General features: G+C 34.4%; 1 protein-coding gene across 2 annotated transcripts; it reads right to left on the reverse strand.

Annotated features, from left to right (window-relative positions):
- Positions 1-877: 877 nt before the first annotated feature.
- LOC132635484 (zinc finger BED domain-containing protein RICESLEEPER 1-like) lies at positions 878-8,702 on the reverse strand. 2 transcript variants are annotated; one of them, XM_060351899.1, is made up of 4 exons: positions 8,418-8,702; positions 7,052-7,115; positions 4,684-6,392; positions 878-1,298 (listed from the first exon to the last, which is right to left on the reverse strand). In XM_060351899.1, the coding sequence occupies exons 2-4, from the start codon at positions 7,101-7,103 to the stop codon at positions 1,263-1,265; spliced, it is 1,797 nt and encodes a 598-aa protein (XP_060207882.1). In that variant the 5' UTR covers positions 7,104-7,115; positions 8,418-8,702; the 3' UTR covers positions 878-1,262. The 2 variants fall into 2 exon arrangements, with proteins under 2 accessions (XP_060207882.1, XP_060207883.1); XM_060351900.1 differs by lacking the exon at positions 8,418-8,702 and adding an exon at positions 7,401-7,543.
- Positions 8,703-25,509: the final 16,807 nt, after the last annotated feature.

The following is a 25,509-nucleotide window of genomic DNA, read 5'->3' on the forward strand; positions in this document are numbered from 1 at the left end:
ATATAGTTTGACTTGACACGGAATTTAAGTAAAAAAAAGGAAGACTTTCGAAACTTGTGATTTAAAACAAGTCATAGATACCTGTGTGGCTGTAAATCATTTCATTAAAGGTAAAAAATGAAGTTTCAAGTTAGATTATTTCTAAATAGAGAAATGTATCATTCTTCTTGAGACAAACTAAAAAGAAAAGCATATTACATATATTGGGAGATGGGGAGTATTACATAAATGCTTATTCTTGTCGTCTCACAACAATAATCAGCTGAAGGTTCAAAAGGAGCTGCTTGATATTGCAGCAGCTGTGAAGATTTTGATTTAATCAAAGCCTTGTAGAGGGCAAAATGAAAAGTGATTTAATATAAGCCAGTGGTATTACTAGAACGAAAGGTCTGATCTAATTTAAAATCAAACATGATAATTAGATTTAATTAATTTTTTTCAATTTCCCACCAGGTGTCCAGTACCTACATTGTAGCCACACTAAATCCAAATATGTAGCCACACTAAATCCAAATTCCCGCCGGAAAGTCCCGTATAGGAGGTAAAACGCTCCCTAACAAGTGTAAAATTTTGATACGATGAAGAAAGTATCTGGTGATAGATACAATAAGTTAGTAGTAATTAGTTATATCATTTACTTTATTATGATCTCCGCATGATGGTCCTCCTATAACTTGCCTGCGAAATAGACCGACTCAATGCTATTTCAATAAAAAGCAGCTGCAATAACAGCTCAGGTAATTTCTTCTAATAATCTAATCATCTGTGCATGACAAACTCAAAAGGCCTTCATATTTTGGGGATATTTCCTTGCATAGCAGTGAGTGAACGAAGGCAGCTTCAATCATGTAATCAAACAGAATTTGAGAAGTTAAGATAAACATTAACCCAAGTCAATTACCATCGAAAGATAAGTTCATATTCATCCTTCAGATAATCCTCTGCTTAGCACTTTTCAAGGATTTTCTCCATATTGATACTTCTCTCTCAACATTTGAAGAAAGAAAGATTTTAAGGCTACTTAAAATCGGGGCGAAGAAGTAGACAGACAAAAGAAGTAGGCTGCAATAATATACTATGAGTAGCTAGCATCCCACCTAAGGACTAGCAGGATCGCCATAGACTAGGTAGATATCTACTACATATTTGTATGTACATTCCATTATCCATTAAGGTTTCTGGCTATTTCAGATAGGAAGTGATCCTGATGATGGATTATTGAATCTCAAACTTCCAGCAAAAAGATAAAGTTACTCCCAAAATCACTTATTCTGTGCCACAGAGCCCTCAGCTTTCATCTACATGAAAGCAAAAGTTAGTCAACATACAAGAGAGAAATTACAGAGAACAGAAAATAGATTAGCCAAGACATCAATGAAATTACAGAGAATAATGCAAACAAGGAAGACTTTTGAGTTACATATTCTACTATATCAAATGCCAGACTTTGAGTCATGATCTAGAGAACCATCAACTAGCAGATAATGCAGCAATTAGAAGAATGACGCTAGAAATTTAACTTTACTGCATGATGTTGGTGATGTTACACCAGGGTTTTAGCAACATGACTTCTTTCCCACCGCAAAAACAACAGAACTTTTTAGTCTTTTGATCTTAGATGTCCAACATTAGAAGTTTTGAGTTGTGTTCAATTTGGATACTAAACATTGACATTGGAGACGGAACAAAACGTACCGTATGTCATTGACATTTGGAGAACAAAAGGTACTGAATATCATAACCAGAAAAGTGAACCTTGCATTCCTTCATCATAGAGAATTTACATACAAGAAATTAAACAGTCAGACTGATCTTAACGAAACTCCATAAAAGCAAGCAGAAAATTGCACAAGTCTCTGCTCAAACCATTCTGGTCTTTGCGGATAGAGTTAGTCGTCGCTAAATTAATTGAATCACATCCTCATTATCTTTCTGAGCTCTACCACCTACAGTTGTATTGTATGTTGTGTAGACTTAACAAGAATGGCTAAGCATTGGAACCATTTAAGTTCCTTATTCAGCAAGAATCCTGTTCTGTATAGATCTCTCCATCTTCAACCAAGACTGAGTTCAATCACTTGTCCTTGTCATTTCACAATAATTTTTATGCTAGACATGTCTCCAGGCTAAGCTAAGATTGATGTCAATATACGCATGATAGATTTCTGAGATGACGAAACAAATCCACGCACCATTAGTGGACATCTATCCAACCACACTTATCACCAAAATCCTCTTCTTCCTCCTCAAGCGTGAATAAAATGTTAACCAATGATCAAGAAGTAGGAGCGTCCATTCACGTCACCTGCGACGCACGATCAAGTTCTGCCTTTAATGTGAAGCAGAATGGCAAAAGGCATCACCCAGGTTTGACACTTGGGGTGTGTTTGGTATGGAGGAAAACATTTTCTCCAATTTTCCCATGTTTGGTTGGGTCACATTTTGGAAAACATTTTTTCTAGGAAAATAAGTTCCTTAAAAATGAGGAAAACGACTTCCCAAGTTCCATAAGTGACATTCCACACCTCCTCATTCTCCAGCACACCCCATCCCACCCCCATAGCCCCACCTCCACCACTCCCACACCCCTACTCTCCACCTCTACCCATAGTGTGGGACTTTTTTTTTTTTTTTTTTGATAAGTAAAGTCATTTATTAATCTGGTACCAAGCTGGTACATATGTAAAGTACAGAGCAGAACTACATAACTAACATCAGTCACACTACATATTACCCCCTAAGAAATATAGAAATTCCAAATAATGATCCCTCCTATCTAGAGTTCTATTGGAACACCAAAAGAATAGGTTTTTGATGCATTTGTTCTTGACTCTAGGAATCTGCACCATCTTTCCTTCAAAGCATGCCTTATTTCTTTCCAACCAAAGAGTCCACAATATACAGATGGGAATTGTCCTCCATATCTTCTTCAGTTCTCTTTTAAATGCTTTTGGGACAATATTTTCTGCTCACTTACCGAACACCAGAAACTAAGTAAGAAAATCACTTACTTTTCAAGAAAATCTTTTTCGTGGAAAACATTTTCCTTCATATCAAACACACCCACATGCTGTTCAGCTGTTGGTGTCACTTAATAACCAGATTAACCTACCAAACCACTGCTGAAGAGCTTATCGATTTTTAAGTTTCTATTTTAGCTAGTGAAAATATTGTCTCCTTGCCTACTCTTACGTGATGGCATGTTCAGTTCAATGATAATGTTGGCAAGGCCACTGCCACTTTGTATACCTTATTGGATACCCCCAGCCTCTAGCCTAAGAGCTCCTTTAACGCACTATCAGCCGCCTAATAAGTAGAAATTAGTCTGCGTCCTCAAACTTTTTAAGTATTAGTTATTGTGAGAGATTTTCTGGAGTAGTTAGCCATTGGCTTTGACTGCATGTCTCAAGACTATTTTGAATAGATTCTTTATCCAGTGAAAAGATGATTCATGCAACCTTTATACCAAACTGTAAGCCTGACAGATAGAAAGGGGTTAACACTTGGTTAGGACAAGTAACAAAAAGATGCCACCATTATTCCAGTAATTGATACATTTATTACAAACTTTCGTACCCTACAAATGTGGTCCTTAATTCAGACTACTAATAAGAAAGAGTATTACAAGACGATGTAGTTCCTTAAATTGATATATCGGTTAGCACAAACGATCAAGACATGGGGAAAAAAACAACCCAGCTGGGAAGCTTGAAGCTCACGTTCAAGCAACCGTCCCAACCCTATCTAGGACAAGGAACAGGAGCACGAGTAGCACAACCTGAACCACCATTTCAAAGACCACCGCATGCACACTACATGACGGAGGTACCAATACTGTTCTCATGCCATCACCTCTCATCAACGTCAACTATCAGTCTATCACGAATTGAAGGATTGATTAACCTATGCACCCATTGACTCCGTTACATTAAGGGTCAACTCATAAGCTATAAAAATTGTTAGAAGTGACCTACCAAAAGCAACAACTCTATAGCTATGAAAACCATATAGAGGACCCAGACACATAATTGATTTGAATATTTTACAGCTCGTCGAGGCCCTCAATTATAGTCCTTGTCTTTTGCTCATCAATTTGGCTTTGGAGTTAATTCTCCCCACAAGCATTGGGTGTGGTTATCAAAATCTGTTTCCCCTTTTTTAGTCGAAAAAGAAGCAGACAAGATATCTAAATTCACAATGACAAAGTTTTGTTTCTAGTTCAACAACAAGACGAGCATCACTAGTCAATTCTGAAGGAAGGGAGAGAGACACAGCTTCACATGGATCATCAGCCCCCTTTTCTTGTTAGTGATAGGACTGAAATGGATCATTAACATGTTTACCAAAAACGCTAAGCTAGTTCAATATTTTCCCTTTCACCTATTGCTTGGTTGCAACTTAAGAAAATGGTTTCCTTCTTTTTCTTTTATAAAAAAAACATGATATATACCATAATGGCCCTACTAGTAACTGCACAAAGTACTAATCTCAATCCCTCGCACAACAGCTTAAAGAAGAAGACCCACATTTTAAAGTGTGCTAGAAAACTATGAGTAGCAGAGATAGGTTAGTAAATATATATGTTTTATAATTAAGTCATCTGTATCCACTTCTAGCATTCCATTACCAAGAACTAAATAATGAAAGAAATGAATGTCACAGAACAGAAGAATCAGTAATTACCGCATTGCGCCACTGTCTGTCACACCAGCTTTTAGTAGACATCAAGGCATTAACTAAATCTGCCTCCATGGATGTCGTACTTCTATCAGGTTCACGCACCTCAGTGTAATAAGCCTCATAGCCCGTAACATGAGACAATTGTATTGACAAAAGATCACGAGCTAAATTTGATAGGGCAGGATATCTGGGGCTTGCAGCTTTCCACCAACTCAACACATCAAAGTTCTTGGTCCAAGGGAAAATAGGTTCTTCCAGATAGCAGTCAAGTTCTGATTTTGGTGGCTGACTAGTTGTTTGGATGAATTTGCTAAACTCATCTGAACAGTCAAATCCAAAACTAGGATCATCAAGACCTTCTACCGGTTCAAGAAGATCTTCACCCGTATCAAATTCATCAGAAATGAGATCTTCACCTGTATCAGAATCGTCAGAACCTGAATCGCTCATAGGATACTCCATTGAGGACTTGTCCACCACATAGTCATTAAAAAGGCTTCGGATGGCCTCCAAGATAGATGGTAGCGGTGAATGATCATTACCTCCATACTTCAAGAAACAGAACTCTAAGTACTTCACTTTGTAGCGTGGATCCATAATAGTAGCTAGAGCCAACACCAAATACATGTTCCTCCAATACTCGCCAAACTTTTTCAGCATACTATTGGCTAAATTTCCAGCAAATTCATCTGAACTAGTGGAATCTTTCATCAGATTAAATCGAAGCTTATTAAGATTGTGGAAGTAGAGGCCTGCAGTGGGTCGTTTTGCCATAAATAACACTTCTGCTGCATTATAGACATGTCCTACAAGCTTACATACTCCTCTAACTTTCTCCCACTCTTGGGGAGAAGGTATATCATAACCCTTATAATCATCTGTTTTCAAGTATTCTCCTTTAGCCTCTAACTCCAATGCTTCCTGTAGTTTAAGAAATGTCACATTCCACACTGGTAGTGATTTTCCCCAACATACAATCAGACGAATGTAACTGATTAAATCATCTATCATCCCAAATGCTTTGTTCACCAATGAACTAAACATGTCAGCACAACAAGATACACGAAACAATTGTCCGTCTAGCTGGAGTGTTTTCTTCTCAAGAAGATTACTTTTAATGGCATCAACAGTCTCATCAATGTCCAGATAGCTATGCACAGTGACAGCACATATATTATCTTCAATACCAAAATCCAAAAGACACTGAATCGTCTCGCCAACATAGTCGTCATACGCATCAAAAGACCTAAAGCTAACAACCCAACTTCTTAGCTTCCAGTCTTCATCAATGAAATGAACTCTTAAGCAAATGAAATCAAAATAAGTTTCCTCAAAATCTGAGGTAGGCCAGTAGCTAAAGTCATTGAATTTGTTATATGTTAGCCTCTCAACTGAGAGGCTAACTCGTCCATTCAAGCTTTTCAAAGTTTCTTTAACTTTTGCTTTGTCTTCCTCATACAATTCCAAGCAATACCGTGAGAGAATGGCAGATGAAGGACGAAATTTTGGATTAAGATAGGCAATAAATTTTTTGAAGTGCACATTTTCTATTGACTTTGGAGATGCACCGGCTTGACAGAAAAACTTTGCCATAGCACGATAAGCTGTTTCTTCCATGATAGCATGATCCTTCCCAAGATTACTACTGCCCACATCCCTGAGATTTGCATTTCTTGGTCCACAGTCATGACTTTTCCCCTTGGTTGGTACATCTAGAAAACAAAATAAAGAACCACTTAAAGCAATTTGGTTTGAGGGATTATGAAAAACAATGCCAACATAAAGTTCCGTACAAAATAATAGTGTTTGGATGAAATATTAGGAAACAATCTCTGAATAACTTATGCAGCTTTTGGTTGGCCATATAAGAAAAAAAACAATCCCGCATAACTAATGTAACATTTGGATGAAATATTAAATATAAGATATAACCACACTAATTTATGTAGAAATTTATATACAAATTTATACGGGATAAACAACAACAACATACCCAGTGAAATCCCACAATGTGGGGTCTGGGGAGGGTAAAGTGTACGCAGACCTTATTTTTTACATTATACGGGATAGAATGTAAAAAATAAATTTGTATTAGCAATACAAAGATAAACGTATTTAAAGACAAAAAAGTAGTAAAAAATAAGTAATCCCTACATTATATTCCCTGTATTACTATTCGCCACAAAATAAGTCCTACATCATTTCAACGAAAATAATCACTTCTATTCTTATTCGCAGCAAAAATAATTCTTGGATTAGTATGTTGTTGTTGTATTGTTGATAACTAGTATGTGAACCAAATGACCTATTAATGAGCAGTAAAAAACAGTGGAAGACAAATAAATCGAGTAAAAAAGGAGAAGAATGGAACCAGATCCAGCAAAGAAGTCACAGAGTGTTTTTTTCCGCTTGGTGTTGGTCATTTTCCGGCTAAACTGCACATGAGATAAATCAAATTAAAAGGTTTAAGCATATATGATGTCAAATTGTCAGAGATTTAGGTACAGTATCAAAATTTGCCCAAATTGAAAGTTCTTTTCTTCGATTTTCTTCTATTTCAAACAGTTTCGCTGTGGGATTTTATCCAAAGATCAAATATGTTGCATCACTGTGGCATGAACTGATTCCAGTATATCTATCGAATTCCGATATGGATATGACATGGGCACTTTCATTTTTGAGCAAATTTTAGTATATTCTGGAAAATCTACATGTAGTACCACTACTCGTGTTCATCCATTTTGACGTGACTACATCTAAGCAGATGAAGAGTTCCTTTAAAATAAAATCAATTCCTCGATAAAACACTACTTAATTTATTAAGTTAAAGTTCAAAGCTTTTATTGTACTGCAAATCAGTCTGAAGATGAAGTAATTAAATTCCCTTGAGTAACATACACATTCTAAAGTTAAAAATGTCCAAAAAGTCAAGATGGAAGTATGCAATCCACAAACAAAGGCCACCATAAAGTATTGACTTAGCATGCTGTATCGATTCCTTTTACCGTTTCACACTCTATCCATTAAAAAATTACGGGACACATTCTATTTTTTTAAGAGTCGCGTAAATATCATTTAAAACACTAGCAATCACTAATTATATTTAAAACAGAAAAATCATTTATTCCGAAGTTACACCAAAATCATATAAGCTCATATCAAGAACATATCAATTAGCTAAGCCTCAACACAAAGCTAGTTGGGATTGGCTATATGAATGATTCTTTATTGTTTAATTAGTCAACCTACCACAACTCTTCTTTATTCATTTTGTGCCATGTATACATTGATGGAGTTATTTGCCAATATCAGTTAAAACTTCAAAATTTCAGAAAATAGCCACATGAAAATTACGATCAGATGGGTTTTACCCATTTGTTTTTTACACTTGAAATTAAAGTTAAAAAGATACAATCTTGAGGCCAAAAAGAAAAAAAAAATACAGGCTTGAGAGTTTAAGGGTGTGTTTGGTATTGAGGGAAACATCTTCTTCCATACCAAACACACCCTAAAAGTGCTAATCAAGATTCAAATAAAGACAACTTAGAGGAACATCAAAGTGGTAATTTATCAAGAAAAAATATTACTACAGCCTAAAAAGATTTACCACTTTTTAAGTGTAGAACCCTAGGAAAAAAGTCTAAAAAGAGAGCATTAAGGACAACATTTTATGCAAGAACATATAAACAACTTAAAGATTTTATTAGAATGAAGAGAGATGAGTAAAAGATTAAAACCTGCTTCTTTTTTTTTATGGAGAAAGAGAGGTTTGTTGCAAGATGAAGTTAGGGCGTCTCGTATTTATACGAGTGAGGTGTGACAGCTCCATTTTTGCCCGCCAAAACATGAGATAGCCCACAGCCCACATTAAAAAAAAAAAAAAGGATTTTTACACTTATATAGCTGCACACCAAAGTAATGGCCTTTTTGATGTTCTCAGTGAAACACGCGGTAGTACTCCTTGCTTCTGGGGACATTGATCCAAAGCTATGGTACGGTCCATGCGCCGTTTTCAGCGTGAAACTTGATTTGATTATCTAAGGTATACATAAGATATTTGGCTAGCTAATGTAATTATTTCAGCGACCGGCCAATTATGTAACTTGCCCAATAAAAAATGTCCACCTATTTCAGTAAGGCTGTTTTAAGTTCTTCCAGCATAAATTCAGAAACTACTTCATCCTTTTCAAAATGTTGGTCAATTCAATTAATCTTAGAAGCTAAATTAGATTAAATTCATTAAATATTTTAAAAGTTAAATTTAAATTTAAATTTAATATTTAAAAATTATTATAAATTATAATTCTTCTCATATCAATATAGTGAAAAAAATACCTTAAATTTCAGTTAAAGTTCAAGTAATTTAAATCTTGGAAAACATAGCAACAGGTATGTTGAGAAGAAAGTACATTATCGATAAAAAAATTATATCTTTTTTTAATAAAATTAATGCTTTTATGCGAGAATTAGGAAATATTAATTGCTCAACTGCTCTTGGCTTTGGGGTAACAAAATTTTTAGGTTTTAAAAATTACTAAAACTTTGGGGGTAAAAATCATGGTTCATTTTTCGAAAAAGAAACTTGTTCTTGTAACTATGGTGTCCCAGCCAACAACTCGCGGACCTCAGCTAATTTTATGAATCCGCGATTTTTTTTTGTATGGGAAAAAAAAAACCAAACTAACACAAAAAAAATAAAAAATATATAACTAGGTTTCACGCATAGAATCTGTGCATGAAAGGCTACTTTTAAAAAAAAAAAACATATCAAAATCACGTTTTTTCCATACTTTGGGAAAAGATTAGTCATGTTTCAAAATCCCTAAATATCAATACTTTATATAGGACTTAATATCTTTTTTTGCGTACAATAATGTCGGTTCATTACATCAAGTATAACTAAATATTTGGATCGTCGTTTTAGGGGTTCTAAAGTGCCCCGAAGTAAGTTTTTTTCTCTTCTTGTTCTTATTTTATCAATGACAACAACAATTTCAGCTAAAAAACACTTAACCGAGGCTGAAGAGTTCAAACCAACTTCCATGGAGAAAAATGGAGTGCCTTCTCTTCCCCACTTAGCCATTTTTCAGCAAACTCTTCTCCTTCATTTCCTCCATTTTCACCCCATCAACACACTTTGCTAGAAATTAATAATAGCCTTAAACAATCAAAGCAAATTAAAAACTTACTAATTTTTTTCTTATTGATGACATCCTCATAAACTAACAACACAAATTAATCACATGAGTCAGAAATTTAAAAGAACTTAAATAACTTATTCAAAAATAATTCATTCCATTAAATTACAATACTAATTCAAAGCAATACAATACTAAATTACAGTAACAATACAATCTTCAAGTTCTAGAGGCTCGATTACTTCAAGACGTGCTTGTACCACCACAGCCTTGTTGCCCACACGAACGTTTGTCATGGCCACATTACTTACATGTATAGCACTTGTGAGAGTAAGTTCTTTCACTAACATCCATTTGATTGGGTCTACGACTCCGTGAGTTAATGCCCAATTTCCTGATGTAATCCTTGTTAGCAACCATCGAAAACGACTCGTTTGGCCAATAAGCTTCATTACCAAGTGGGTGGAATTGGGCGGAATATGCTCTAAGGTAACTGTGGACGTTGTATTCCCACGCTACATAATTTGTTACGATTTTTTTCATTCTCTCAAAGCACTTTACAACATGTGAACACGACATGTGGTAGGTTTGCCACTTACCATAAGTGTATGTTCTTGTTGCCTCATAAACGGTATGCACGTTTCCACCCTTACCGTTGTAATAACCCGTCCTAACTTCATACACACGTTGAATGGAGTCATACTCGGTCATTTGGTGAAGCTCACATTTTTTTCTATAATGCTCCATCTTAGTGTAGGCCTTCGGCATCCATGTCCCGCCTTCGGCTAATATCGCTTCGGCCAGCCTTGTCCTAACCACAAATCGCTCCACAACCTGCTTGAAAGTCATTCTCACCATTGCGGTGACAGGTAGTCCCCGAGCACATTTCAGCAAGCCATTGAAAGACTCTGAGTTGTTTGTTGTGAGCATGCCCCATCTTTTGCCACCATCAGCATGAAGCATCCATTTTTCAATTTCGAGCTTCATCAACTAAACATATGCGGGTTCACTAACTTCCCTGATCAGATCCATTTTTGCAGCCCATTTTCTTTTTTGATGCTTCATCGCAGCCCCGCACATCAATTTGTTTAGAGTGCCATTGTGAAACGTTGATTGCAAATTTGCCTTCAAGTGCCTTAAGCAATAGCGATGGTAAACAAGGGGAGGCTGCCACCCCGGCAAACTATTCATATAGTGCAATATGCCTTTATGATGATCAGACAGCACGCATATGCCCGTACGATCCTTAATAACATGAGTCTTCAAATGGGTCAAAAAGATCCCCCATGTGTCGTTGCTCTCGTTCGCAGCAATTGCGAAAGAAAGAGGGAATATTGAACCATTGGCATCCATTCTTACTGCAATTAAGAGCTTGATGTCATATGCACCATATACATGTGTGCCGTCTATGGTTATCACTGACCGGCATTGAGCAAACCCATCAATACATGGTTTGAATGTCCAGAATACGAAGTTGAAAATTCTACCCTCTATAAGCCGCCACTCTACAACAGTACCAGCATTAAAATTTTGTAGAGCCGCCATATACCTGGGCAGCGATTGAAAAGAGGTATGCCAATTTCCAAAGATCATCTCAAAAGCATGTCTACGCCCGAAAAATCCCTTTCTGTTGCTTATAGTTTTAGCATATGCGGTTTGAACGTTTCTAAAGCAATCTTTGACGGGGATCCTGCACAAGTTTAAACAACCAACATTGGGTAATGATCTTTTAATTGATATAAGACATATAATGTACTTGGTAGGATATGTTACCTTGGCGTTGCGGCAGCGTCTTTAAGTAACACTTGAGCAATCATGTTTATATCTAAATTATAATGATCTTCTCGATTGTCTTCCATATCACAAGTGTGTTTTCGGCGGAATTTTGTGATAGCCCACATACCATCAGGCTTAACAATTCGAAGCAACCACTCACATCCTTGATACCGTCGTCTACAAACTAGCCTCCATATCTTTGTGTTTGACTGATCAACCTTAAACTCCCTCATGTTCTTAAAACAATAAATTTTGACATCCCGTTGCAACGCCTTTTTGGATGCGAACAACATTCCTTTTGCAAGGTAGCATGGATCTCTGTTGAGATCCTTTGGTTCAATCCAGGTTTTTAGGCGACTATGATCATCTTCTCTTGTGAAGTCAAATGCATCATCACGACCTCGCAGGCTGTCAAGATAAGGAATATTGTTAGAATGCCACTGAATTGGGCTTTCAGAAGTTTGGTTTTCCGCCATCGGTGGTGGTACGTGGTGGTGCATTGGTTCTTGTTGGTTTTGGCTTTGAGGAATATTGTTGGTCATACCAACTTGAACATTATCATCATCGGTTACCTCTGCATTATTAGCTATTTCATCATCATCACTTGATGATGACTCATAATAATTTGGAAAATCTTCATTATCAAGTGCATTCCTCCTTCTACACAAAAAGTAACATATTTTAAATACCAACATCATATATATATATATATATATATATATATATATATACGGATTATTTAATATCAAGGTGATGAACTTACTGTTGTTCACAAGCACTGTCATGGTGTGGAGAATGATCAACTCCACCGAACTGAGAAGATTCACCAACATTCATATTTTGTACCACTGGCGAGTTTTGAGAATAGTTCCTATAAAGGTTTGAAAAATGGTTATTTACCAATTCATACAACAAACACGTGCCACTACAGACAATAATAATATAAAAATGCATATTTACCAATTTTCATTGTAAGCTTGATTAAATTGCTGGCTTAGATTTTCCAGCGACACTTGACCACTCAAAGTGACTCCATAAGAACTAAAGTCCCCATAAGTGTTACCATGAATAGGCTGGACTTGAGGGACTTCTTCTCGAGGTATCTTTTCAACATACATCTCAAGAACTTTAATGGATACTAAATCACTATATTCTTCCGGTGATCCCAAATAATCATTATGCTGGTCTTTGATTTTTGTCCCTCAATAAATTGTCCTCCTAATTCTTTTGTGTAGCATAAGTTTATATTTTCGCTTCATGATAGCTCACAAGTTATGCATTGCATGACTAAAGAACTCATTTCTCGCTAGACATAAGTTATGATTGCTAAATGGCAAAAATTAAAGACAAACCCATTTGATGGGAAAACCGTTCAATTTTTTTTTTACACTAATATAGCTGCACACCAAAGTAATGGCCTTTTTCGATGTTCTCGTTGAAATACGCGGACATACTCCTTACTTCTGGGGACATTGATCCAGAGCTCGAGTACGGTCCGTGAGCCGTTTTCGTCGTGAAACTTGATTTGATTATCTAAGGTATACATAAAATATTTGTATATTTTGCTAGCGAATGTAATTATTTCAGCGACCGGCCAAATGTGTAACTTGCCCAATAAAAAATATTCACCTCTTTCAGTAGGGCTGTTTTAAGTTCTTCCGGCATAAAATCAGAAACTACTTCTTCCTTTTCAAAATATTGGTCAATTTAATTAATCTTAGAAGCTAAATTAGATTAGATTAATTCAATATATTAAAAGATAAATTTAAATTTAAATATTTAAAAATTTAAAAATTATGCAAAAAATATTATAAATTATAATTCTTCTCATATAAGAAAAATAAATCTTAAATATCAGTTAAAGTTCAAGTAATTTAAATCTTGGAAAACATAAAGTAACAGGTATGTTGAGATGAAAGTACATTATTGATTAAAAAATTGTATCTTTTTTTTAATATAATTAATGCTTTTATGCGAGAATTAGGAAATATTAATTGCTCAACTACTCTTGGCTTTGGGGTAACACAATTTTAGGTTTTAAAATTTACTAAAACTTTGGGGTAAAAATCATGGTTCATTTTTTGAAAAAGAAACTTGTTCGTGTAACTATAGTGTCCGAGCCAACTTGCGGACCTCAGCTAATTTTATGGGGCACTGATATACCTCACCAGCACAGGTACCGAGTAACTCCACTCACCAAGACTTGAACAGATAGAAAGAAATCATCTCCATTCACCAAGAGTTAAACAAACAGAAAGAAATCATCTAGTGTTTTTATCTCCGCTGGGAATTGAACCTTCAAACCTCATGGTTCACAAACAACTTCATTGACCCCTAAGCTATACCTGGATGCTCATTAGCCGATTTTCTTTTTACTTACACTTTTGGCTTAAAGCATTAAGGGCATTTTTTTTGCACGGAATGCCCTTCAAAGGCACCGGTCTTTATTTTTTGCCCCTTAAATTGGTGGTCTTTAATTTTTGTCCTTCGCTAAAAGCCCCTTGGTTCCAGGTTCGAACCCCGCTTAATCAAAAATAAAAAAAAATAAAAAAATCGCAAGGCATAAGTTGGACCCAACTCTGCCTTAGGACAAAAAAAAAAAAAATTACTTTGCTGGAATGTTGCAAACCTCTGCCTTAAGGCCTAATTTTGAGAAAAAAAAGTTTGCCTTACCCCAACTAATGCCTTACGAATCCCAACTTATGCCTTGCGATTTTTTATTTTTTTTAACTGAGCCTGGGTTCGAACCCAAGGCCTCAGGGTATTAAGCGAAGGCCAAATATTAAAGACCACCAATTCGAGGGACAGAAATTAAAGACTACTGCCGTCAATCGTGCAAATGACCCCATTAAGGGGCCGCTTATTTTTGGGCTTTAGAAGATTCAATTTTCACATGAAAATCAAGGGGAATTTTCAAATTGGAAAAGGGTCAAATTTACCCTCCAACCATTGTTTATACTTTAGATTTGCCCTCCGTTAGAGTTTTGGTTCATATTTACCCCTTCCGTTAAGAAACTTGTTACATTTGCCCTTATTACTAACGGATTGCCGACTAGGAGTTCTTATTTATTCATATAGACGCCATGTGTGTATATAATTTTTATTTTTATTTTATGTCATACAAATTGAATTTTGCCTTGTAATTTTCTTTTCTTTTTTTTTTTATAAAAAAATACAATACCTGATCTTCTTCTCCATCAGACCACCACTTCCCATTTTGTATGACATAAAATAAAAATAAAAATTATATACACACGTGGTGTCTACGTGGATAAATAAGGACTCCTAGTCAGCAATCTGTTAGTTATAAGGGCAAATATAACAAGTTTCTTAACGGAAGGGGTAAATATGAATCAAAACTTTAATGGAGGGTAAATCTAAACTATAAACAATAGTTGGAGGGTAAATTTGACCCTTTTCCCTTTTCAAAAATATACAACTCTACTCAACATAACACAATGCGTTCACGTAACCAAAATTTCAATAAATACCCACATAATTGATATCTTCTTTTGGAACAGTTATACGTGGTGTTTATATACTCTCATATAAATATATATACCTTGTATAGAAGTGTATAATAATATATTTTCCTTATATAAATATGTATAACAATGTATAAAAGTGTATAACAAGTCACTAGCTACAGATTCAAACTTCTTATGTGGTTTTCATTTGCAATTCTTATTCAAAATCAGTCAAAATCTTCACCAAATGGCTTCAAATTTTGTAGGCGACCTCCTTAGATTAGCTACATCAAACCTAAACAACATCCGCTCCAAATTAGGGGCGAGCATAAAATTAAAAATTAAAAAAACCAAAAAATTGGGTCGAACCAAACCGAATTAATTCGGTTGTTCGATTCTTCGGTTGGTCTTCAATATTTATTTTTTAGAAGTTCCATTCTCCATTCGGCTTTTGGTTTTAAGGTTTTGATATGTCGATTAACTGAAAAATCGAACTACTATGGTATTTTTTTGGGTTATTCGATTTTTGTATCTTGATGTTTTATGTGTTGGTGCTCTTCCATTTCATAATTACTACTTCCACTTATGTTTAGAGTTCAGCCGTGGTGGCACAACAAGCTAGTCATTTTATTTTGTTTACTTTTGGGATGTAACCCAAGTTATGTAATCAGAGTCTTAAGTAGTTTACTTGACTGTCTATCTCGGATTTGAGTGACTTATCACACTTGTATTGTTGGATATTCGCTGCTTTTCTTTAAAATTATCGACTTTATTACTTGAATTTTAGTTATTCCATTTTACCTTGATGATGAGTTGTGCTGACAAGGAGGGCAATGGCTTTTCTGGTGCTAGGCATGCCCCACAGATTAGGGTCGTGACATATATCACGAAAGATGGCATGGATTGACTATATAATACTAAAAAAGATGCAAGGAGTCTTTTTAAATTTTGGTTTTAAGTAAATATATTGAGTCGCTCCTCTACATTCGATGTTTATATCAATCAATGAGTACATGTATCTTCGCATACCATTATTATCACTAAATTATAGTTAATTAATAAAAGTGCTCATCTTAATTATGAATTAATTATGATAAATTAGTATGATTTGATGTAAATACATACATCTTTATCTATATTTAACGCCCCTTAGGTCTCGCAAAAGTAGACACACTAGCATGTACGCCGACGGGATAAAAGTTTGTGAAGCACGCATTTTTTAACTCATTCCTACTGATTTCGAAATTTCATTATCTTTTTACCATTGACCGTGCTCAATATTTATTATTTTCTTTTTTAGTATGATTTGTATCAGTAATTAATTTTAGGATTTAATATAATATAATTTTTTTACCATCAGTAAAATTTTATCTGTTATAACTTATAACAAGCTATTAATACAAGATTTTTCAAGATATTAGTACTAGCAAAATCTTCTTAATAAGGAACATGAATGTACTATCAAGGCCACAAATTATATATTTGTAATTTTTTCCTACTATCAGTACTGAATAGGTCGTATAGCACGTTTGGTCAGTCAAAGTAAAAATAACTACATTTTCTTTGTCATCAGTACTGAATAGGTCGGGTAGCACATTTGCTCAGTCAAAGTAATAATAACTACATTTTTTTTAATTTGTTATCAGCTCCAATGAGAAAACGTTTGGTCAAAGAAACACAGAAATTAATGATAATCCTAGTAGTATTTAATTTGAGCATTCTGTGGTATTAAACAAGGTGTTAAGAGATAAGATTATAAGAGATAAAGATAACCTCATAAGGAATAGCGATAAGGAACTCATAAATCCACCTGCGGTCATTTAACTTTCAATTTATCACATAAAATACTCCATCTGTTTCAATTTGTTTGAACCTATTTCCTTTTTAATCCGTGCCAAAATGAATGACCTCTTTCCTAATTTGGAAACAAATTCATTTTATGAATGATTTACAGTCACACAAATTTTCAAGATTTATTTTGAACCACAAGTTTCAAAAGTCTTCCCTTTTTCTTAAATGTCGTACCCAGTCAAATGGGTTCATATAAATTGAAACGGAGGAAGTATTTTTTTTTTTTTTGTGCATAATAGTCATCCAACTTAAAGTTTATCGCATAGAGTGTCCAACTTCAAGTTTATCACAAAAAGTCACTTTTGGATCTATGAGGTTCAACATTAGAAGTATTGTACATTTGTGCTAATATTAATTGAAGTCCAATGAATCTTAATGCATATCATAAGCAGGTGATGTATCTGATTCATATCGTTAACTATTTTTTTACTTGTTTCTAATACTTGACCAGGAGAGGTGTAACAGTTTTCAGTATCAGATAATTCATAAAATTCTAGTTTGAATTCATCCACAAATCCATGATCAAACACGTACAGGATGATGTCAGAAAATACATAAAATTCTTCAAGGAAGAAAATCATATATAAGTAGCGCTAATAATACTTTTGTGTTTTAGAGTAATTGCGGCACATTCTAGGATTTAATTGTAATTAATTTCTATAAGAAATTTAACGAAGGATATCTATTTATGTTTTAGCTGTAGTACATTTTGCTTGATACAAGATCCCACTTCAAAAGATGATAATTTTATTAGAATCTGACACTAGAATCTCTCAGAAATTTTCAAAATCCTGACATCTATGTTGTCTAACACATATTCAACGGCAACAAACACAGACCTTATTGACGACATCTCAAATATATATTATTTTGACTGGAAAAAAAAAATCAAAAGGAAAATGAACAAGAAGTACTACAACTTGCAAAAGTTCTCAAAGACCATACATAAGCATCCTTAAATCGAGACAAAATCAAGAAACTAACTAACATAGATATAATTGTTCCCTTTTTTTTTTCATTTTTGTAGCGTTTCAACCACAACGTTATAAGGGTTGGCCTACGCACGTATCTAAATCACCAATTGAGCAACAAAAGCTGAGTCTGCATTGTGACTTGGATTTGTTTCAATAAAGCTGAAGTCGAGTTTGTATTAAATATATAAAAAAGATATAACATACATGTAAGAGTATATGTGGAATCAGATTGAATGAAATTCATATCTCATGAGTAGCGAACATTATTAGATTGATCTGAAGATATTAAAATTTACTGTGGTCTCCAATTTATTTGGTGCAGGTGAGTACAAACTTCGCCCCGCGGTACTGTCGTTGACAAGTTCACGAGCAAGTTAGTACCCGACCTGCAACAAGCAAACTAGATACTACGTAAAAGATGAAAACTCTTCTACATCGATAGATGCTCGTGTGTCTATTCACACATCATCTCTCTCTCTCTCTCTCATATATATATATATAAAAGAAAGAAAAAGAACTATCTCAATAGTTAAGAAAGAGTACAATAAAAGAAGAATGTTATGCTTGGATGGAGAAAATGCCACTATTTATAAATAGAGTAGAGAATGGGATTGTGACAGGTGGATAATATCTGACGGTTGGTGGGAGACGTTACAAGATGGAAGAAAATTTTCTACTTGAGTGGGTTAGAAGCAAGGATCACATGCTTGCTTCCTTATATTTAAGGGCAATTATGACAATTCACATGTCTCTTTATATATCTATTAGCAAACTTATGTGTCAATTAAAAGTATCTAATAGAAGCAGGTATGAGCCCTGACACCTTGATGCATCGACCCACATACTCTATAAGGCACACATACAACATGCTAAGGGGTGTCTCACCAAAGGTTTGGTGGCGGAAAATAACATGCAATGATGCTGGCTGTCCTAGATGGGTAATTGTGCTCTATCTCATAATTCAAAGCAAGCTTTATACTAGGGATAGGTTGCTAAAATGGAGCATATATGATCAATGACCAAACATGTCCAATAAGCGAAGCTACTGAGGAATTCATTCAACACCTTTTTTTTTAATGTCCTACATCGTCTTATATCTGGTGCAAAATTCTTAGATGGCAAGGCTATGCTAGGCAGGCAATGAGATGGCATGGCGAGCTGCAATGGGCTGTGAACTTCGCTGCAAACAAGAGCGCTAAGGCAGAGGTATATAGGATGGCGATGGCAGCCACTGTCTACTACATTTGGCAGCTCAGAAACAACAAAGTATTTCAAAATCCATCCAGGACTGGTGAGCAAGTTGTGAGGCAAATTATACAGGATGTTTTATGTTGAGCAAATACCTTTCCTAGGCTGACTAGAATGATGGTCACTCTCAATTTTTATCCTTAGCTTCCTAGATAGTATAGGTGATATGTTGTTAGTGTTTGATTTCCAAGATAGAAGTTGTTGCTAGATGTTGCTGGTGTTTTAGTTGAGGCTAAGTGGGACTGTTCAGTTTTAGAGGTTATGTTTTGTTTGTAAATGTTATTTCCCTGGTAATAAAATCTTTACTCACCAAAAAAAAAGTAGCAGGTACAAATCCTTTTATATTTTTATTTTGGGACACGTGTTTCTGTGAGTTCATTATCACTTTTTGCTTCTCATCTTCTCCTTCAATCACACTCTCACTCCCTCACTTGCATCCTCCATCTTCTCTACTGTGATTCTCAGGTATTTTTTCCCCTGTTCTTCTCTGCAAGCTTCTCTCTTCTCTTCATCTTTTCTTCTTCTCGATTTACATTAGTGTCTATTTGGGCATTTGATAGATTTAGTTCTGTGGTTTCATAAAGTTTTGATATTTACCAAGATATGAGTCAAAAAGGGATTGTAAGAAATTAGTTTTTGATATCATTGTCTGGATGTGTAGTGGGTTTTGATCTTTATAAAAATCTAGATATGTAATGGGTTTTGATAAGACTCTTTATCTATAAGGTAGAAGTAGCTTAATGTTATAACAATTACTTTGGATTTTCCCCGGTTGAGATTTTGAGAAATGGGGTTTTGCTTAAAGATTAAGTTAATAAGAATCGTCTAGCCAATTCATGATGCATCAATTTCCATGCTTTTAAATTCTAGCATCGATTTTAATCTCGAAATTCTTAGTAATAGATATCGATTCTCATGCTTTTATTCCGTTAACGAGGAGTTAAAATAATGATAACTTATGCTATTACTTGAATTAATATGGAGTTCAAGGAATAATAATTGTGTTAAAGAAAAAATAAAGATACCGGTGATAAGGGAAGCTACAGAGTGTTGGATTGGAAAAAAGAAATAATGAAGAAGATGGTGTTTTGGAGATTTTGGCAAACAAACATCCTTAAAGTATGGCTCCAACTTAAATTACATCCTCAATAACGGACTTTCATCCTTAATGTTTTCTCTTTCGCTTTCAATTTCGGAATATCATCTGCAATAACTTAGATGAGAGAATCTTTCTGGGGTTAGTCTAAAGATTGAATCTTTATGATTTATTTTACTGGAAAGTTGATTAAAAAAAATTCGTGCTGTTTGAGTTTGAAGGTTAAAGCTGATGTATGTTTGTCTTAATTCGGTTCCCCCTACAATTGCAATTTTCTCTGCTTTTTGTTTACTCCTGCTGAGTGTTGGTCGGCTGATCATTTACTTTTTAAGTGGCATTAACATCTGTCTTTATAGTTCACATTTGTTATAATCTTGAGGCTAAATTTTGCTATATTTTTGTTTGCACTCATATATGGGGTTTCTAATTTTTTATTATGTAAACAACCAAAAATAATATCCATATGCATGTAGGTATATGGAGCAGATACAACATGACGATACTCCTAGATCCTACATATCCACAAGCCACCGCATTAGCTGCATGGTAATACATTTATATTTCACTTCCGTCGTTACAACTTTTGTAACATTTGTTTCCAATAACATAAATACATACCTACGCAAAACACATTAGAGAAACCATCTATTTTGTAGGGCCAAAACAATTTAACAATTGCTGATTGAGTACATGGCAAATAGTACATCCCCAGAAGGCACTCTTCTTTTTGTTCCCTTTGAAGAAGAATCAATCCTCATATACGATATCCAAACGCAGTCGCAGGTACAACAACAAAGAGTGACATTTAAACTTTCAATCCTTTGCAACTATTTTTTCAATTAAAAAAAACTAAATCAATTTCTAAATTTTACCGGTGCAAATATTCTACATTGATGGTGAACTCTCACTAATAATGAGGACTAACATTTCTGCTCAATGGCGTGCTCAAATTGTAAGATGCCATTTTTAAAAACTACTTCATCAAGGCCAATCTATTGTATACACTACGACCGATCTACCCAGCTTATCCCCAGGTGTTATTAATGAACATAGCATTGAAAAATACTCTTCCTTTGAAGAAGTACTGAAAGATGTTTGGATTTTTTGCTTCATTTATAAGCAATACATTTTTACTACCCTTCACTACTTTACATTAAAATGAACACTCAAAGTTTTAAGTTAAATTGTTCAACCTAAACGCTGGAACTTAAACTTCCTATTCTCTGTTACTATATATCTATGATAGTATTGGATTCTTAAATATAGGTAAATTTGAAATTAAGCCAAAGACTAGAACCCAATTTATTCTTAATTCTATTGCTTTGAGGTTATGGAACTTACATATCAGTGTATCCTTTTTCTGATTTCAACAACTTTCCTCGTATCTTAATTATCTTCTAGATAGCTCATTTATGTTGACACTATGCTTTACCTATTAAACTTCAAAATATCTTTTTACTATTTTATAACAGAATTCAATTAGAAGTTATGGTCACCGATTACACTAGTTCCACAATAGCCTCCATTTCAGACCAATCAGCAGAGAAGATATTGAACCTCCCAGTACAAGAGATTTATAACGTTTCCCGTGCAAAGTTATTTTACATGATCGAATTTATAAACTTAAGCCAATCCTCATGACTAACTTTCTCAATGCAGAGAAAAGCGCTACTTCTTGACAATGTGTATAGAAAATTTAGAGCTAAGACTTTCAGAATCCAAATGAAAAGATTATTTTCCAAAAATTTGGACAAGATAGCTGTTTTGAATTATGAGGAAAAAGAATCTTCCTACCAGCCATTACCAACTGCACCAATGATGGGCATCGCTGAAGCAAGCAAGCGCAAGGTTATGGAGATCGGCTCAGAACCAAGGAACCAACAAAACCTGCTCGCCAAAGACAGACCTTCCAGCAGTAAACAGAAAACCGAAATCAGGGCCCTTATCAAAAGGGACTGAAAAGTGCTCGAAATGTATGTCTCACAACTTTACTCATAGCTGCATTTTCTACTACCTCTGTAACTCGACTTGAACAAACTTGGAATGAGATAGATGGCTGCCAATACAAAATAAAAAATAAAAAAAATAACCTCACATAAACTCCTATGAGTAAAAGTTAATTGTCATATAATGCATACGAAAATAGTAACAAGATGTATTATGAAAATATAAAGAGTTATCAAGAATCGGACTGGCACAGTCTCTCGAAAGTCAATAGAGCTTTGTTCTTTGAAAGGACCATTTCATGAGTTTTATTAGCCTAACAATAATAATTTACCAAACAAATATTTTTTGTGTCCACTTATTGAGAGTTTCATTTAAGCTTCTTGGTAAATATGAAAAATGTCCTTTAAAATTTATATTTCCATTTTTCAGTGAGCCACCTTATATTGTGTAAAAATCTAACACACTTTTCTTTAATTATCTTTTTATATTTGAACTGAAGCACTTTATGTTTGCCAATTTTAATACATATGAATTTCACGCCTCTACATAGTATTTTAACTCAGTGGACATAAGTCATCGGTTCAAATCCGACAAAGGCCTTTGAAATCTGTTTTATGAGTGGTGGTAAATAAGAGTGCAACGATGACTTCGTTTGTAAGGTTCTCTCACTAGATCATAATTCATAAGTGTGAATTATTGTAGGACAAAGTAGTGTTTAATAGTCCCTGCACCCACATCATTCCTTCTTGGTCTGCAAAGATGGGATTATGCCTGGTAGATTTGAACGAATGCATTTTCTTTAATCCTCTATTTATAGCATTGCTAAGTAGTCTTTAAGTTAAGAAAATTATTCAGTTTCTGTTCCTTTAATTTGTGTGTACTTCTACTGCCGCTACTGTTCATGTCTCTTGAGTTGTGATATTTTGTTCATCTTATGCCTACACAGTTAGAGTGAAACCTGCAAGCAAAGATAGTCTATAGTAGAGTGAGAAACAAATTGAAAATTTATTGTTGTCATTCTAACACAGAGCTGAGTAACTCAAGATGAAGAAGTGTTTTTGCCCAATTTTATAGTTGTGATGCTTGGTCTTTGTTTCATTGCCCTCATATCTTTTAATCTCACCTCGTTTATTTTATTCTTAGAAATATCAATGTTAATTTAACTTGCAGGAATGTATGTTTAGCTACTATGTTTTGCATGCATACTAATCATTTGATGAATTTGTACATATATTGCATGATAATTTATTTTGTGATCACTTGATAAGGTTAGCATAATCATTTGGTGAACATGTACATTGCTAATTAACAATGCTGGCATCATTTTGTTATTAGGGTTTACCATTTTTTGTTATATCATCTCCTTGCAAGATTCTTATCCGCACCTTTGGCCTTTGATTTTGCTGGCAAATTTTTGAAGCACAGTAAAACACAGACAGCTAATCTTTTTGCCACAACACTGTCTTTTTGAAAAGCTGGATTAAAGAAAGACGAGCATATGCGACGACCCATGCTTTGAAAAGGTACGTGACACAACTAACTCAACAACACTACTACTACACTCTCTACATCCATCACTTAAACACTTCCACTAATTTTAACAATAAATTTCTACAGGTATTTTGTCAGCCATGGCGTCGCACAACTACAACATGACTGCTACAAACAAAATAGCCGACTGCATTACTTTTTAACTTTTTGCCAGTACCAACTTCTGTAAATATATAATATAAATGATATGCATATATGTATATATGCATAGACAGTGCAATCATCAATGTAATAGACAAACAACATTTGCGTATATGTATTAATAGTTTACGATATACGTGTTCATCTATATATATACCGTCACTATCCAATGTATATCTTTGCAATTGTACACAACTACGTACAGATAGATACGCTATAATCTAAAGTGTTGTGCGCACTGGCAAATGTCATCTAGTAATAAAAGAGGGGAAGGAGTATGAGTATGACTAAAATAGAAAAAAATCAATCTAATTTAGATTATATTATTTAATTAATGTTGACTTAATATATATACTAGTAAAAATATAGATAATTTTTAATATTATTATTATTACTACTATTATTATTTATATAAATTTAGATTATATTTTACTTTTATTTTTTTGGTATGATGATATGAGTTGAATGAAAAAAGGGAAATCTACATGGTGTGGCAAACATTAGAAGTTATTTACATTTAGTAGCTACACTTTATTTTAATTACATCTCATAACTAAATTTTGTATATCAATTACACAATGTAACTAATGCCTTTTAATATATTTTTCTTCCCACTGTATCATTCTTTTACCTCAACCCTCTCTCTTCTCCCTTAACTCTCTCTCCTTTAGCAACCCTAGTTCTTTCATCTTTCTTTATACTACTTCAATGGAGTCACTTTCTCGTCCTTTACACGAAAGAAAGCTCTTCAACACCAAAGTAGAGTTACTAACTGTAAGCAATGGCTGAACCAACTCCAGCGAAAACGAAAAGCAAGGTGGAGATAAATTCAACAACTCCAGATCTCTCTCTCTCTCCCTTTTTCTCAGATCTGCCGAGATCATCAGAGCATTTGTATTCATTATTTTTGAGTTTTTTGGTTAATTTTTTAGATTGTATTCATTTTATTGTTTTGTATTTAGTTTTTTTGAGTGTTTTTGTTAATTTTTAGTGTATCTATGTTTTTATGTATTCAATTTTTAGTGTATTACTCGCTGCCTTCACTAAAAAAAAAATTGTATGCAACAAGTTGAATACAATATTTTTTGTATTTCTGTTGTTTGAATACCACTGATTTTTAAATACAATCAAGTGAATACAATGTAAAAGTAGTTATAGATGAATACATTTGACATGAATACAGCTGAGTTGAATACATATGACTTGAATACAGTGAAAAGAATTTTTGAATTTTTTTTATTCGTTGTATTCATGAATACAGCTAGGCCATTTTCTGAATATAGCGAGCCATTTTTTGAATACAACGGGAAAACTGTAGCCACGCAATGTAAATATTGAAACTGTAGTTATGGCAAATTTTAAACCCCTAAAGTGTAGTCATTTATGTAAAATTCCCATGAAAAAATACGGGCAGTGAGGATTGATATAATTTGGCCCAACTTATTTAAGATTGAGGTATGCTAGTAATTGTTGTTGTTGTTGTTTGAACGGACACGATTCATTCTTCATCATGTTTTGTGGTAAGATTTTCATCCCTCTCCGTGTATTAGTTCTTTTTGGTAATATGGAGGTTGGGATCCTTGCCTAATCTCCCTATTTAGGTAGTTTAGGTCTTCTATAAAAATAAAAAAGGGGGCGAA

Source organism: Lycium barbarum, chromosome 4 (genome assembly GCF_019175385.1).
Source record: "Lycium barbarum isolate Lr01 chromosome 4, ASM1917538v2, whole genome shotgun sequence".
NCBI classification, from domain to species: domain Eukaryota; kingdom Viridiplantae; phylum Streptophyta; class Magnoliopsida; order Solanales; family Solanaceae; genus Lycium; species Lycium barbarum.